General features: G+C 40.1%; 1 protein-coding gene across 1 annotated transcript in view; it reads right to left on the reverse strand.

The window, feature by feature from the left end:
- The window catches only part of LOC140237675 (uncharacterized), a 37,224-nt gene extending 19,090 nt beyond the window's left edge, over window positions 1-18,134 (reverse strand). Inside the window, exons 1-4 of the mRNA XM_072317601.1 lie at window positions 18,004-18,134; window positions 12,232-12,578; window positions 6,998-7,134; window positions 3,670-3,922 (exon numbers count right to left, since the gene is read on the reverse strand). Coding sequence (XP_072173702.1) covers window positions 3,670-3,922; window positions 6,998-7,134; window positions 12,232-12,537 — 696 coding nt within the window. The 5' untranslated portion in view covers window positions 12,538-12,578; window positions 18,004-18,134. The remainder of the gene's footprint in view (window positions 1-3,669; window positions 3,923-6,997; window positions 7,135-12,231; window positions 12,579-18,003) is intronic.
- Window positions 18,135-18,400: the final 266 nt, after the last annotated feature.

Raw genomic sequence — 18,400 nt, forward strand, 5'->3', positions numbered from 1 at the left:
GCCTTCCACATATCAATATTGTGGTTGTGTCAAAGTGACACAGTCAAATGTGGGATATCAAAGTTGCCAGCAGTGCCACCAGTCAGTCCCATTACAAGGCAAAAACAGTTTTTGTATGGTCTTTGACTTGAATCACGACAATAACAGTTTAGTGACTATGGTGACTAAAGTTTGAGATTGTGAGGGCCATAAGCCGTTCATCAATAAAGGATGAAGATCAAACTAAGGCTCGTCATAACTCAACCAAGAAGAGCACCCAGTCAAGCAATCCAGAGGTATTGGGTTAGAATCCCAATTTCATGTAATCCCAATTTCTTCCTTGTTTTCATTCATAGCATGTATTTCTATTCCATTCCCCTATTTATTTGAATTTACATTTACATAGTAGGCCTATACACAAATTTGCATCACATTGGGATCTCTGACATTCACCCCCACATGATTTGGATCTTCAAGACTTATGTCAGGTTATGATAACCACACAAGCAAATGAAAATTATGTGGATTCAGGGACAATCGCCACACTAGGGCTTTCCATAGTTCAGTTCTAGCAGAAAGCATGAGGACCAATCTGGCAATCCACAGGTCTCAGATTAAAATTCCAATGTAACTCCACTTTCTTAGCCCATTTTCAGTGAAAATATTTTGTTCACAACAAAACATCAGTATCATCTAAATCAGCAAAGACAAACAAGGTCAAGTTCTACCATTTAGTGAGAGATGCTACACAAATTGCTATGATATATAGGATTATGCATCATTTACTTCAAACTTTTGCAGTAAATGGTGGCGTCAGACATGTTTTTTGTGATGCTCCTCTGACGGACAGTCATACGTCAACAGATGAAATAATGATGAAAAAAGGTCATTTTCATCATGTGTTTTTGCCACAGCTCTTTCTGCCTGAGTGTACAACAACAGCAATGAAACCTTGAAAGAAGTACACTATATTTGTCTATCATTTGATTTGCTGCCATAGGTACTCTATAGATGAGGTTGCCGATGACATCGTCAGGCCAGGGTTCAACTTGCTGTGGGGCAAAACTACATATGTGCAGTAGGCGCCTAAGCGTTATCCCACATCCCACCATCGCAGGCAGGCTGGTATGCAGTATGCGTATCACACACAGGAGCTATGCGCTTACATTGTAATACACGGGCAACAGATTTTTACCTCCGCCAAGGGAGGAGGTTACATTTTCATTACGATTGGTTTGTTTGTCCATGTGCAAAATAATTCCAAAATTTGCGAACGGATTTGGATGAAACTTTCAGGAAAGCTTGAGAATGACACAAGGAACAGATGATTAAATTTTGGTAGTGATCCAGACATTTCTATGGATTTTATGAAGGATTTCCAATATTTTGGCCGGTAGGGTCAATAAACTTGGGAGTTCAAGCGGCATATTTTTTTAGTTTTCATACGCGCACTAGAGTGCGTGCTGTAGTTTCTGGTCCAGGGCGAGGCGCGCCGCACAGCTGGCTTTGATGATGTAACAAAAGGCTTCCATTTTGGGAAGTTGGGTGATTTTTCAGGATCCATACGTATGGGTAGAAATCACTGATCTCTACGGAAGAATAAGATCAGTGAGTGAAATGAGCTGCTTTGGCGGAGGTCTGCGCTCTCAGTGCTGCTCTAGTTCATTTTTATTTTATTTTATTTTTTTTTACGTCACAGTATATATATATATAACATACTTTATTTCCTTTGCAAATTAAAGCATGTGATGAATATTCCTAGGATACTACCTGCCCACAGGCAGGTAAGTACAAGGAAAGAAATACAGTGGACCCGGTCCATCACACCACAATTGACAGTTACACAAATATATACATGTATACAAGTACATTTACACACAAACATGATACATGAACAGCTGTTTCAGGACGAAAAGAAAAAAAAAAAAACCACTAAAATGAACTTATATCAGCATACATTTAACCTAAGAAACACACACACACACACACACACACACACACAAAATAACTCTAATCATTCGTTCAATTATACGAATCTACCGAGATTCACTACCAATAAATAGATATATAAATATATTAAAGATTTTGACCTAGTTCCACTTTTGTGGGTTTTGAGTTGGGCGGTCACATTTAAAGCGAACAAAACGATACACTATGTATACGATGTAATGGCAACTATTAAAAATTCCTCAAATGAAAATGATTTATTAAAAGAACACAACAAAAAACAAAGTTTGCTCGGAGCGGAGAGTGCTGCTCCCTCTTTTTCCTAGTTACTGTTGGCAAAATATCCACTGCCTTCTGCTTTGCTTTCTTCATTTGGGACTGGGAAATGCTGATATTTACCTGTTCCTAATCAGTGGAAGAGAGGTTTGGCTGTGGGGTTAGCATGGGGACCTCGCCTCCCTTTTGATTGGTCTTTTTGCATTTCATTGACATGATGCTGCATTGATCTAGTTTTTTAACTTTCAAAATCCTTTCACTCGTGGAACGTCATGACTCTTTCATGTCTTGATCACAAAATGTCCACATCAGCTCCGGACACTTGCATACATAGATCCACATCAGCTCCGCGCTGTCCTAAAGTATTCTCGGAGGGCATTTCATGAAGGAACTTGTCGAATAAAATATCTGACAAGTCAATTATATCCGACAAGTTTTGAGAAATTCTTTAGTCCGATTGGCTGATTTCTCTGAACTTGTCGGATATAATTGACTTGTCGGACATTTTATCCGACAAGTTCCTTCATGAAATGCCCCCCAGGTGTCTTCCGCTTTCATTCACGAAGCTTCCCCACACCTTTCTTTCATTCCATTTCTTTCAGGAGCATTCGCGAAAGGAGCTGAAGGGTTACAGACAGGCGGGATGTCCTGACGATGTCCTCATGACAAGTTGCCGAAGGTGTCAGGAAGTTCATTTCTGCTTCCAAATTTTGGTCTCTATCAAAATTTGGAAGCAGAAATTTTTCTCTCTCCCATAGGTGCGGAAACGCCCGGACATGTTTAGGACAGTAAAAAGGACACTTTCAAGAACATGTGGTGAGGTTGCCGAATGAGTGCGGAATTACCAAATTTGCTTTCCACATCTTGTCCGCGTCTTGTCCACGCCCTAGAGGACGCCTGGTCTTACAAACATAGATTATGCCACACAACAAACAGTTATGACAGAGTAAATTATCACTAGAAACTTATGGGATTGATTTCTTGGGGAAAATTAATGCTTTTGTCAACAGGCAACACATTGATCAAATGTGTAATGTGCCCATATTGACGGACAGTCGATCAGTAATTGTAATCTGATAAAAAGAACTTGTGCCTAAGGCAATTTGGTGACCAAACACATGGAAAACAGACAGCAACATCATGAAGGATGAATGTGAATATCTCTACGGTTGCAAGGCAGATCAACAAGTTTGTGAGGGGACCACCTGTCCCTCCCCCCTCATAAGAATAGAACTTGTTAACATAGCTCATATTATACAGAGCAGCTACCTTGCAGCTGTGAATGTAAGAGGGTGTCAAAACTCTCCCTCGAGGAACAGTAGGTGCATACATGTAGCTACTCTCTGCTATTTTCAGCTTTTGAAGTTAATTGCTCCATTACTTCGAGTGACGCACGAAAAAAAAAAATAATAAAGTCACTTGTAAGATTTCAGCCATACTGGGTGGCGTCAGCTAAGTTGTACTTACCACGTCAATCCAGCAGTTGATGCTGATGGACGTGTCTAAACTCTCCACATAGTGCCACCAGTGGTTCGGGACGAATAGGACGTCCCCGGGGCACAGGTCAACAACATAGGGCGTGGCTTGGGAGAACTTTGGATGCCGCGAGAGGTCGGGGGTTTTGACGTTGACCGCACTGAAGATGCTGGACTCTTCATACGGAAGTCTTGTCGGGTACATCATCTCCGTCTGAGAAGGCGGGAAGAGACGCCATCTCTTCCTGCGCAGAAAGGGAAAGGTGGGACTGTGTATGAACAACCGAGCTCATTACTCATTGTCAAAGCAAAGAAAAAAAATAAAAAATAACAAGAGACCCGCGGGTCTAGCACTCACCTGAGTATCACAAGTTCACCTTTCACGCAGTCACTAATCTAAATTATTCACAGCTCTACTAAAATTTGACCAGGTATATATTCTGAAGTAGAAGATGAAAATGTACAATAAGGCCCAAATTTTTTAAGATTCCTTAATTTGGGGGATTGGGGGGCCCCTGGGGCCCTTTGGGTGGGGCATGGTGCCCATTTTGATAAATTGAGATCCTGACCCCCTAGGGATGCTACCTGCCAAGTTTGACGAAAATCCATCATGAGGTTGTCAGGAAGAAGATGAAAATGTACAATTCAGGCCCCCATTTGGACCTTCCCAACCCCCCCCTCCCCCCCTCCCCCCCCCCCCTCACTTGAGCCTTTGGCTCAGGTGAGCTAAAAAAGGCTGAATGCGGTGCATCACAACAATGCTTGGCATTTTCTTTACAACTTTGCTCATTACGTGTCCAGCTAAACAGAAATCTATAAAAGTTACATGGATCTAAAAAACAGAATATTTTCCCAAAGCATGACAACGCTGGTTTCTTAGAATAATGTGGCACACAGGGGGTTTCCACGATGGCACATAAAGAGTTAAAGGGAAGGCAAACCCAAAGGGCAATGTGGATTGAGTAAAAGCATTAGCATTAATAGAACACATCAGGGAAAATTTGAGAAAAATCGGACTATCGATGCAAAAGTTACGAATTTTTAACGTTTTGGTGTTGGAACCGCTGGATGAGGAGACTACTAGAGGTTATGACGTATTAGAGGACAACAATATAAAGAAAATGTAAAAGGAATTTCACAAAAATTCCTTTTTCTACCAAAATGAAAGAGCTCTTGAGTAACCACTTTCAGAAAGCAGGGGGAATTAGTGCTACCCCTCACATATGTCAGTATCAAGTTGAGGGAATGTATAATTTTCATGAAAAATGAATTTTTCCTGATTTCCCTTTATATTTTCTTTATAGTGTAGTCCACTCATACGTCATAACCTCTAGTAGTCTCCTTACCCAGCAGTTCCAACACCAAAACTTTAAAAATTCATAACTTTTGCATCGAGTGCCCGATTTTCCTCAAACTTTCATTGATGTGTTCTACTAATATTACTGCTTTCACTCAATCCACATTGTTCTTGGGGTTTACGTTCCCTTTAAGAATCTGCACTTACTTCAGGCTTTATTAATCAGTAAGCCCGATTTTGCATGGTACATCCAGGAAACTGTAAAATGTACACCAGACCATTTTCCCTATGTTTTTAGAGTTTAGAGATGGTCTTCTGTCATTACACATTCTGTTACCCTCACTCATTTCCATTTTCTCACTCTCACATTATTTTCCCCCTGATGTTTGATGGAGCAATCTATTAACATGACTTCAATTTTTAAATCTGAAGTATTTATAGATATGTCTAAACTGTTTTCTATGTTATCAATATCATTACCACTTTGCTTTTCATTTGATGATTATTCCCCATATTGTAATTCTTTAAATTTTCATTTGATGCTGCAGTACATAGCAATTTTTGCACCTTCATTCTTCATGCTTGTACGATTGTATACCCATTTTCTTTGTTTTTATAAATTGAATTGATAGTTTTACTGTCCACAATGCGAATGTGGAAATGCGCCTTCAACCAGCGTTACATACAAGGGATACAAACGGATAGCAATTGTTCAAAGAACAACATATCGTCGCTGGGGTGACAAGACCTTGTATCTGCAATTTTGGTGAAAATGACTTTTTTTGATTAATTGTCAAATAATGGGTTAAGTGATGTCCTGTCCAAATCCCAACTGTCTTACTCCAAAAATGAAGCCACTTTCACGAGTTACTCATTACGAATCACTCTGCCCTCATGAAGATAAGTTGGCTAAGATTCCTTAAAATTATAGGGATGGTACAGTATTGGTGGAGGCGAGGATTAGGCTTTTAACTTTTTTGTGAGATACCAAGAAACCATTTATGAAATAGTACAGAGCATGTCATTCTAAGACAAATTCAAAGTTTATTTGATGAAAAGCGGTTTTGGAATTGCTGAGACATCCAAAAACAAAGTAAAATAAAGCAATCATAATAAAGGGTGAGTCCCACATTTTATTAGGATTGCTCTATTTTGCATATCTCAGCCATTTCAAAACCAATTTTCATCAAATAAACGTTGAATTAAACATTGAAGTACATGCTCTTTCATATTTCATGAGGTTTCTCATTATCTTACCAAAAAGTGTTAGAAACCTGGGGCCCGTTTCATAATACTTATCAGTGACAACTGCTACATTTCTATGACAAATTTGCTCTCAGCCAATCAGATGCAAGGATTTCAGTAGCTTGTCACATGTATGACAACTTGTCACTGATGACAAGTTTTATGAAACGGGCCCCTGAAGTTAGGTCTCAACCAAAACTATACGATCCCTTTAACCTGTGGTTTGCTTGGGCCATGCTTGTTGGCCAGCCGTCAAGCACCACAAAGGTTCCAATCCTCTGCCATTTCTACATCCTGATGAGAAAGAACGGCTATACAAAATATAGGGAGTCATTAAATTGTAGACATGCCCACTGAATATGAATTGCGACCCAAAAATCAGCACTTTTATTATTAATAATAATAATAAAAATAATAATAATCAGTTCTCAGAATAATCAGTTCTCAGAATGCATAATACCATAAAATAGTCTATACACATGGAAACAAAATCTTTCAAATATTTCTCTATTCACATATAATTAACAATTATCAAAAAAGCGGTTTTTTAACACAGATTTTAATTTTAAATCAAAATCTGTCATGCATATAATACAGAGAGGGAGATCATTCCATAATGATGGTGCCATTTTTCAAAGAGCCCTATCACCAAATGTCTTAGATTTGACTTTTATTTCAGAGAGACAGAACAGACTTGAGGTCAAATTTTTTTGGCTGCTATGTAGATGCAGCACATCTCATACCAATGCAAACATCTTCATGCTCATCTGCCTTTTACCTTCCAGCAATCTGGGCGACCAAGTTGAAGCCGTAAGTGTCCTGATGACAAGGTGTGCTGGCGCCCTCGCTCCCGATCCAAATTGTGCTCTGTCGGCCATCGTAGTCTGGGTAGCCCAGGTCTTTCCACCTCACATCCTGAGAATTACAGTTGGAAAATCCCACATATTGAGCTCCAGCCGTGTTGCTATAACCATGAATTATAAAACATTCATCTCATATTCAAGGGATAGATGTCACACTCAAGAGAGTAGACCTACCAGAACAAAATTATCACTGGAAAAAAACAGATTGTTTAACATGGAGTGGTGATTAAAATTGTACCCATATCAATCAGATATGTCACATTTATGACTGCCTTACTGTCAACCAATTGTTGTATCTTTTGGGAATGTATGCAGTTATCTCCAAGTTGGTAGTATGATAACAATTTGAGAGCATACTACAATCTGTACTTGTCATTGGTTCCATGCATCAAAAGTCACTGTCTTCCCTTGTTCTCAAAAAAAAAAAAAAATAACAATAATAAAAAAAAAATGGGTGCAATTTTGCAGTTGATACTCTGAAGACAGCTTATTCTACTATTTCTTCTTGTACAGTTTTTTTTTTTTTCACATCAATTACATGACCTGTCCAAACAGCACTAACTCTTGCTAATACATGTCCTTTCACTGTATACTTCTTGGCACTTCGTGATAAGTATCCAAATGTACTATATTACTGTGTAAACACAAATGTGAATCTCTTGGGCAACAACTCTAGCCGAGTCTTACTTGAATGCAACTATCAAGACTTTCATGCAAAGTATCATTATCCCCACAATTTTGAAGAGCAATTCTCTCACAATATTACAACAGTACTACTACTACTTCCAGAGACTCCAACTCTCCCGTTTTCGACGGGAGATCTCCCGCCGAAAGCCCATTTTTGGCCAAATCTCCCGTTCTCCCGCTTGAGATTTGATTTCTCCCGCCCTGGCTCTGTGTCTCCCGGTGGAAAGGATTTCTTACTTATTGCTATCGTGTGTTGAAAAAATAAGCCTTAGGGTGGGATTTCACGGAGCACGCGAACGATTTGCGAAGGACGCGAATGGAAAAATCCAGCATTCGTATTTTAGTCTGCAAATGATTGCCAAACGAACGTGAGGGTTCGGAAGCGTCGTCAATTGTTCGCGAATGTCGTTTTTACTTCGGCGAGAATTTCAAAAAAGTTTGAAATTTTTTGCGAACCTTTTCTACACACTTGGTCATGATTTGCTCGTGAATTGTTCTCAAAAGTGTCTTTAAAGCCTCGTCATATGCGCAAGACCTTCGCAAGACACGCGCGATGTTCGCAAAATGTTCGTGAAACCCCAAACAGACTCCGAAACTTTGGAGAATGTCTCGCGTATGTTACACGAAATCTGCGAAGTTTTCCGATCATTTTACGACGTAATCGCAAACTGTTCGCGTACCTTTTGAGACATTCTCGCGAACGTTTAGCGCACGTTTGGGGGATGTATGACCTATACGTTTTCTACAAATAAAAATCGTAGCATACATCTAAACATCAAACAATTATTAACAACTATAGTAACAAAAGAAATTAAAGACTAGCGAAGAGAAATGAATGGTTGATATACACACAAAAAAATCGCAGAATACACTAAAAATTAATCTAAAGTATGTAAAATTTCATTTGAACTATAGAGATTATGTGTTGGAGGAACTGCAAAAAAAAAAAAAAAAAAGATCAAATGCTTTACTAGTGGAGATATGTCCTAGGAAAAAATGTAGGTAAGTACACGATAGAGAAATGAGAGAAAAAAAAAGGAGAAATAGAGGAAAGAAAAAATTCAACTCAAGCCAGCTTCCACCTCTCCTTGGGTACATTTTCTCCCATGATTATTGAAAATTTTTCGTTGTTCGCATTTCCGTCGCGTGTTCTTCGTGTACGTAACATGCTGTACTTTAGCAATGATACACACGACATTCGCACATACGTCGTGGAAACTTCGCACAAATTGCGCAAGAATAGTTTTTGGCTTCATTGTCGGAAAACATTCGGAGAGAAACTTTTCCGAATGTTGGATTTTGTCATTCGCGTCCTTCGCAAATCGTTCGCGTGCTCCGTGAAATCCCACCCTTAGAGAGCACCAGAGAACATCTAGAACCCTAGGAACTTCGTGCTTCGCACACATCAACTTGGAGTCTCCCGTTTGCTAGGGGTTTCGGGAGGGAGAATCTCCAGATCAGAAGGTGCTTGGGGTTGGAGTCTCTGTACTTCCACTACTACTATTACTACTACTACTACTACTACTACTACTACTAATAATAATAATAATAACAATAATAATAATAATAATAATAATAATGATAATAATAATAATGATAACATTGTCTATCTATCCATGGTAACCTCTTCAGCATTAGAACTGCTCTTCCAAACAGCCCTGCTATTGTCATTACCCCAGCACTGTGAGGTAAGGTATATCCAATCTTATACCAGGGTCGAGAGGGACATCTCATGCCCATGGGTAAAAACTTCTTTTCTAAAGATATACAGTGTAAGTACTTGGCAGGGCTCCAACCCAGGACCACTGTTTGAAAGTGAAGAGTCCTGCCCACTAAATCACAGTGCCCCTCGCCTGCTTCCCCCACCTTCCCCTCCCCCCACCCCCACCCCCCCCCCCAAAAAAAAAGACAAACATCTTCAATACAGTTCAATGGTATACAGTCAAACTCGGATATCTCAAATTCGTCGGGACTGAAGAAAATGGTTCGACGTACGCGAATTTCGAGGTACGCATACGTCGAATTTTCTTCGACTTATCCGATGTTTATCGATGTTCGACGTTTATCGATGTTCAACATGGTGTCTGTTATAGTGCCTACTGATTGTTTGCATGCTTGCCAATTTGAATTGAATCAACTTTTATATGAATGAATTGAGTGAAAATCGGAAATGAAATCAAAATTTCAGAAATAAAGATTTTGGTGGCCCGATCGCGCCACCAAAAAAAAAAAAAAAAAATTGGATGTTTGCCTTTACTTTTGAAAATGAACAGCGGTAACAATCGGCTACGTAAGATGCTAAAATAAATGTCAGGGGTTTGCGTTTAATTGTGGAAATGAATGACGGTAATATTCGACTCGGTATGATACTAAAATAAATGTCGGATGTTTGCTCATACTTTTGGAAATGAATAACGATAAGACTCAGCTCCGTATGGTGCTAAAACTAACGTTAGATATTTGATTTTGCGTTCGGATATGAATAAGGATAACATTCGGCTCCGGAAGACGCTGAAATAAATGTCGAATTTTTGCTATGACGTTCGGAAATGAAAAACAATAACATTCAACTCCGTACGATGGTTAAATAAATGTCGGATGTTTCCTTATACTTTCGAAAGTAAATAGCAATAGCATTCGGCTCCGGAAGATGCTAAAATAGATGTCAGATGATCGTTTTTATGTTCGGAAGAAAATAGCAGTAATATTCTGCTCCATCATGTCCATATGATGCTAAAATAACTGTCTGATGTTTGCTTTTAAATTTCGAAATGAATAACAGTAACATTCAGCTGCGTTTAATGGTAAAATTAATGTTTGATGTTTGCTTTGACGTTCGGAAAAGAGTAACACGATTATTCAACTCCTGACAATGATGAAATAAATGCTGGATGTTTGCTTTTACGTTCGAAAGTAAATTGCAATAACATTTAGCTCCGGAAGATGCTAAAATAGATGTCGAATGTTTGCTTTGATGTTCTGAAGTGAATAACAATAATATTCAACTCCGTACGCTGATAAAATAAATGCCGGATGTGTGCTTTTACGTTCGAAAGTAAATGTCAATAGCATTCAGCTCCGGAAGATGCTAAAATACATGTCGAATGATTGCTTTTACGTTTGGCATGTTTGGAAGTGAACAGCAGAAACATTCTGCCCCATACGATGATAAAAAAAAAATATTGGATATTTGCTACGGTACATTTCGAAATAAATATCAGTAACATTCAGCTATACGTTTCGTGGTCCAAAATGTCTGATGTCTGCCTTGACGTTCAAAAATGAAAAACAGTAACATTCGGCTCCGTGCGATGATAAAATAATTGTCAGATGATTCATTTCACTTTCAGAAGTGGACAGCAGTAACATTCGGCTCCGTTCGATAATGAAATAAATGTCGGATGTTTGAAATGAATAACGGTAATATTCTGCTCCGTACGAAGCAAAAATAAATAACAGATTGTTGCTTTAACATTTGGAAATGATTAATGGTATTAATCCGCTCAGTTAGATGCTAAAAACAAATAGCGGATGTTTGCTTTCACGTTTGGAAATGGATTAGGATAGTATTCAGCTCCGTAAGATTCTAAAATGAATGTCGGTTGTTTGCTTTTACATTTAAAAATGAATAACGGTAACTTTCGGCTTTTTACAATGCTAAAACAAATGTCGGATGCTAACAAATGTCAGCAAAATGCTCCCATTTTCTCATTTCAAACGTAAGTTTTGACCTCCTCAATATAATGGGCATCAACTTTTTAAATAATCTCTACGCCTATTTGTCAAATCTTTAAACACAGAGTAAAATGATTGAATTTTCTATTCATTTGTTTTAGACATGGGCATCTGTATCACTTCAATAATGCTTAAAGGGAAGATAAACCCCAAGAACAATGTGGATTGAGTGAAAGCAGCAACATTAGTAGAACACATCAGTGAAAGTTTAAAAAAAATCGGACAATCGATGCAAAAGTTATGAATTTTTAAAGTTTTGATGTTGGAACCGCTGGATGAGGAGACTACTAGAGGTTATGACGTATGAGTGGACAACAATACCAAGAAAATATAAAGAAAATTCTGCAAAAATCCATTTTTCATGAAAATTACAAATTCCATCAACTTGATATTGATATATGTTAAGGGTAGCAATTATTCCCCCTGCTTTCTGAAAGCGGTTGGTCCATTGTTTTTTCATAATTCTAGAAAAGTGAATTTTTGTTGCATTTCCTTTATATTTTCTTTGTATTGTTGTCCACTCATACGTCATATCCCCCCGAGGTAAGTGATATTCGGCTTATCCGACGTCGAGGTATCCAAGTTTGACTGTACTGTATATAGCCTGAAACAAAATAACAGAAATTGATATGATGGGGAAATGATGAGGTTGGGATGCAGGGCCTACAAGAACCCCCCCCCCCCCCCAAAAAAAAAAAAAAAAAAAAAAAAAAAAAATCCCATGTACCTCTAGCAGGTGGAGGTGGTCTTGAAACAGTTCGAGCATGTACTTGTAATCGGCATAGCACCAGTACCTGCTGGGACTGTAGGACATCAGCGGATTGGAGGACGTCAGAGAGAGCTGAGTTCCATCTGTCCTGCTCGGCGGAACTTCAGGGACGGATGCAAGATCAGGAGAGATGTTCCTTGCTCTTAGGTCGGTTGACCTGCCATGGCTACCCTTGGTGTCGGCTGGAGCAAGTGGCGGGCCGTCTCTCATTGATTCATCTGAGGCAGCATTGCTTTGCTGACACCAATCACAGAAATCTCTCATGGTGGCCCTCTCGTAAACACAGTCTCCCTCAAATTTCACATCTAGTGGGTTAATACCAATGTAAAGAGAAGAGACATACATCTAGTGTGCTGGTTGAATCAAAGTTTGTCAATATCAGATACGTTCAAGTGAGAGGGATAGGACTTGAAGTGGCCTACACAAATTATGATTACATAAATATTATACTATTTCTCCACTAAACATAGCATTACTAATGATGCTGAAAACGTCATTATACATTGTACATATAAGTCATAATAGTAATGTATTACATTATCATAATTCCCCAATATTCTTGTACATGGTGTGCTAAAAGCATTAATAAGGACTTTTCGATTGCATGGACGTGGTTGCCAGTCTCGTACGAAAGCGGCTCAAAATGGCCGCAGTCCACTCGGCACATCCGCGGTGTTATCACACATTTCAATTTCAGTGCACGCCGTTTGTGACGTACTGCTATGACGTCATGGCCCCTGTCTCCTATAGTGGGCTGGCGACTGGTTGTGCCATGCGATGACGTCATCATGTCATAAATCTCGGGTGGATGTGAAATCCCTCGAACACGCGTTAGCGATTCTGGCGTTGGACGTGCTATAGAACCTTGAGCATGCGCAGTTCCTTAAAATGACGTCATTTCCTCGATGGCCACGTCCACAGGTTGAAATCGAAAAGTCCCTACCGTATTTCTCATGGTCGACTACCCCTATGTGGACATAGGGACAACCCCCTTGGATGTGATTTCTACAGGACTTTGATCTGGGGGCCTGTCAGTATCATTATTGTTCATACTGTTACACAAGCATTTCATGTCTGGGAGTTTCAGCCAGTGTCTTGACTTTAACCCCTTGAGGACGGTTTGATTTTGCTACAACATGATGCATTTCTCATAGACACCTGCCCAAGTATACTTGGGACTTGTCCTCAATGGGTTGAAGAATGTTTTCTTCACAAGTATGGCTCACTCAAGCCCTTCATAGGTAGGCCTATGCATGAGGAAGTTCATGTAGCTGGACTTGCCAGGCAGCACCACATTCTTGGAAAAGACTGCCTTACGCCTCCCCCCCCCCCCCACTAATTTTGACATGCTACTGTATACGCTGTTATTTTCGCGAGGGTTCGCGAATTTCGCGAATTGCAGTTGGATCGCGAATTTAACAACACGCGAAATTGTCTCCATGCGCTTTGTTAATAGAGCATTAACGCAAGCGTCGGCGTCGATTCGTGAAAACAACATCTCGCGAAAATGTCTATGACCTCGTCATTCACGAAAATAACGGCGTATACAGTACTCTACACTCCCCTGCCCTTGGCAGAAGGACTAGGACAATCAGCTGTGATTTCCCAAACAGAGAAATGTGGATTGAGTGAAAGCAGCAACATTCGTAGAACACATCAGTGAAAGTTTGAGGAAAATTGGACAATCGATGCAAAAGTTATGAATTTTTACAGTTTTGGTATTGGCACCGCTGGATGAGGAGACTAATACAGGTTATGTCATCATGTGTGAACAACAATATAGATCTAATTATAAAGAAAATACAAAGGGAAATCCACAAAAAGTCATTTTTTTCATGAGTATTACACATTCCATCAACTTGATACCGACATATGTTAAGGGTAGCAATTACTCCCCCTGCTTTCTGAAAGCAGTTAGTCACGTGCTCTTTCATTATGCTAGAAAACTGAATTTTTGTGGAATTCTCTCTATATTTTCTTTATATTATTGTCCACACGCACGACGTCATAACCTCTAGTAGTTTCTTCATCCAGCAGTTCTGACGCCGTATCAGAATTTTAAAAATTCAATAACTTTTGCATCGATAGTCCGATTTTCCTCAAACTTTCACTGATGTGTTTATAATAATGTTGAGCACTGCTTTTGCTCAATCCACATTTCCATACTTGCCAACATTTTCATTTGAGAAAGCGGTAGAATGCAGGATGCCTATGCGAGCAGCGCTAGCTTGAATGCTAATGAAATCTTTCAAAAGCAGTAGTCTACCGCCAAATGCGGTAGAGTTGGCAAGAATGCATTTCTCTTTGGGTTTTGGTTTCCTTTAATTCTGACTTAAACCTAACTGCAAAACACAGCCTGAATGCTGAACGCGAAGTGGTCGGTCCCACAGTATAACTGTGTACTACTACAAGGAGTGCCCCAGGGTTAACTTGAACCCGACCTTGACTGTGACTTAAACCTTACTGCATTGTCACACGATTACCAACACTCGATCTCGTCATCAAGTAACTGGCTGACCCCAAATGACCTGAATCCCTGCTCTGCTGAGGACTTTTATACCTCAAACTCCACAGTCAACTTGAACTACACACACGCAGAATATCGGTGGAAATCCAGGGCATCGGGCCAAACTTTCACTGGCCAAGGTAAAGCTTCGTGCCTTCAGCCGACATAGACCTAGTCTGTAGATCAAGGCATCATGAGCATCAGCAGCTAGCTAGATCTAGCACGAGTAGATCTACTACTGGTAGTGCTAGAGATAGATCTACAGAGCTGTATAAAAAAAAAAAAGGTAATCCAACTTTGGAGGGCTACCATTTTTTTAATTGCCAGCTATGAAAAGCACAATGTTGGTTGTGAGGAAAGGGGAACTCTTCCTCTTTTTATTGATACTTAATTATGTTGACAATTGTCATGCATGACTGAGCACATGAACTTTAAAGACAACAATGATTTTTTGCACTTTTTCCAAGTTATAGTGCTACTGTTATCGTGAAGGAACAATGCATGTCTCAATGCATGGATGAGATCTGTCAATGAAAGTTGCCAAGTAGGCCAGCCTAGCCTGTACGAATGCAGGTTTGTGTTTAGGGTTTGTGTTTAGGTTTTCTCCTAACATTTTATGGTCCAAAACCTATAACATGGCCTTTTGTCCGAAAACTTGGTCTCTCCCACAGAGGTCAACCCACACAGTCCATTTTCTCTGTTCATATTCAACACATAGCTCCCAGTGACAAACTGTGTCTTGAATATGAAAAGAGTAATATGGATAATGGTTTAGCCTTAATGGGAAGGATCAGGTTAACGACAACGTAGCTGGTATTATGTTGAAGGTTATGAACCATAAAATGTTAGAAGAAACCCTAAAACACAAATCTGCAGTTGTGCAGGCTTGCCTGATGATTTGACCACTTTCTTGGCAGATCTCATCCATGCAGTGAGACATGCATTGTTCCTTCACAATAACACGCAAACTTAGAAAAAGTGCAATTTGTCATTGTTTTCTTCAAACTAATCAAAGTTCATGTGCTCAGTCATGCATGATGTTAGTAAAAAAAAAATTAAAAAAAAGAGGTATCAATGGAAAGAGGAAGAGTTCCCCTTTCCTTAACTACACGCAGCCTCTGTCGCGAAGCGAAGCGGCTGCACCTGTATTCCTTCGCAGACGTTGTCATTTTTCAGTGTGGTTGTGCGACTCGACTCCTTCATGAATATAGAATATCTTTAATAATCATGGAAAACTAAAATACAAGGAATTATCGTAATCTATGATAATCATTCAATAATCGGTATGCGATTTTTTGTTTAATTACGTCAAAAACTCACCGAAATTTGTGGCTGAAATCAGGTCTGTAAACGTCCTTATTGCTTCACTCCTCATCTGCGTGTTGTTTGAATGGCATTCACTCTCGTAGTCGTATACTACAACGTACAACGTAGGTAGTCGGAGAGCTAGAGGGCGCCTCTCCGACTACCTACGTTGTACGTTGTAGTATACGAGAGTGAATGCCATTCATAATAACACGCAGATGAGGAGTGCAGACCTGATTTCAGCCACAGATTTCGGTGAGTTTTTAACGTAATTAAACAAAAAATCGCATAGGCCCTACCGATTATTGAATGATTATCATAGATTACGATAATTCCTTGTATTTTAGTTTTCCACGATTAATAAAGATATTCATGAAGGAGTCGCACAACCACACTGAAAAATGACAACGTCTGCGAAGGAATAGAGGTGCAGCCGCTGTCTCTACAGTGTCAGCGGCTGCGTACATGCGTGTAGCTACCTTTCCTCACAATTATTATTGCGCTTTCCATAACTGACAATCTATATGAAATAGTAGACCTCCAAAGTTGGATTAGGTCTAGGGGGGCCTACCTTTTTTTTTTTTTTTAATTAGATCTATACGCACTGTATTGCTGCATTCCCTAATTAACTGGCCGCGGCCGGGGCGCTGGCCTGACTTTGCACACAGTTCGCGTTCGGGCTGGTCGCAGTTCATGGGGAGTTTGCATTCCCACATTTTTTTTTTCAAAATCAAGTATGGTTGGGTGTCCATAATATCGGACACCTAACGTTTTTCTATCAATAGAAACGTGAAAAATCTCACAATTTGCCTGAAATTTTACTCACGTGTGGAGAAAATACTCCGGATTCACAAGCGCGCACTGAAAATGCGATCTGAGGTACGCGCTCTAGATGGCGGCTTCGAACGCGTGGGGTGTCATTTTTTCCGCACTCAGTTGCCCGGCTCATATCGACCGACCACCCCGCCCTCTATTGACAATACGTATAAAGCGTACTTAAACGCGTTTTTTCGACAAGCTGCTGTTTTTTTCTAGTCGTAATTTTTTCCCCAATAATATTTGAATATATTTTGAATCCTTCGATATTACTTTTGAAGGACTGTTTGATGAATTTGACTTGATTTTCATTAGGAAACTTTTCATCGTAATTGAAATAAATTAGATGAGTCGGTTTGTTTTTTCACGGTATTCATTTCTCGTTTCTGCATCAACTCGTACGGTCGTAGCGCAAGCGGGCGACAAAATGTTTATGTCATGTGTATGTGTAACGTACTGTGCACGATCGTACAAGCGGCGGTGACAATTTTGCGGTCAAAATCGTCAAATTTATTACGGAAGGATACGCCTCTACATCTAACAACGAGTCAGCAAAGGTAGGCCTAGTTATATGTAGTTACACGATAAACCTTATTCGATTTTGCTAAATTTCGGTAATTTAGAGGGAATACTTAGTTGTTTTCGCCACATTTTACACGGTAGCGTAGCCCAGTGAAGAATCGAACACCGTTGCGCGTAGTCCCATGCGTACATTTTCTTTCTGTACGCGCAATGCCATTATAATGCGCGGCCGGTCGTTATGGACCCGGTCGGTGGGTTGGACCCCTACCATACTGTAGATCTACCTGGTATTTATGGTACAGACGGAAAAATACGTCTGTTCAGAAGACTTTTACTTTTTAATTTGGCAACGGTTCTCTTAGAGTGATTCCGTAAAACCAGGCGTTGTCTCCGCGGAACATATCCCGACGATAAATACAGACTGATCTTTTCGGTCTAGTTTTCGGCAGCTGCAGGCGGAGCGGAGCGGAGACCCACGCCTAATCCCCGCCGCTCGTTCGGCTTGGGACCCGCTCGCAATCCGTACGAAGCTGTCTAAACAATTGCTAAACACTACGGGCAACTACAGTTCACGCACTTACCAGAGTTACCAGTGTTTTTCAGGCCTAAACGAAAGGATATCAATTGATGACCAAGAATATCACAAATATCCTCCACTGTCCATTGAGCACATGGCCAGTCGTCGATGAACCTTTTCAAAACAGTGGGTTTATTCAAGACATCCATGCTTGATGTTGTCGTGCCGCCGCAACCACTGGAGGCCGCCATGTTGTGAGTGATTGGTGAGGAGGCCAGTTAATAGGGGACGCTCGACGGCGCGGACCGGACATAGGAGGGGGTGGGGCCACTGACAATATTGGCCACATTTTATGGTGTCATTGAACTATTGCAGCATAGTTTAACGGGCTAAGCATGGGTAAATGGTAATGACAGGCCCTCTCCTAGTATAGGACATTATTTTTTACTTGAAACGCTTCT

This window comes from Diadema setosum, chromosome 14, assembly GCF_964275005.1.
Source record: "Diadema setosum chromosome 14, eeDiaSeto1, whole genome shotgun sequence".
Lineage (NCBI taxonomy): Eukaryota > Metazoa > Echinodermata > Echinoidea > Diadematoida > Diadematidae > Diadema > Diadema setosum.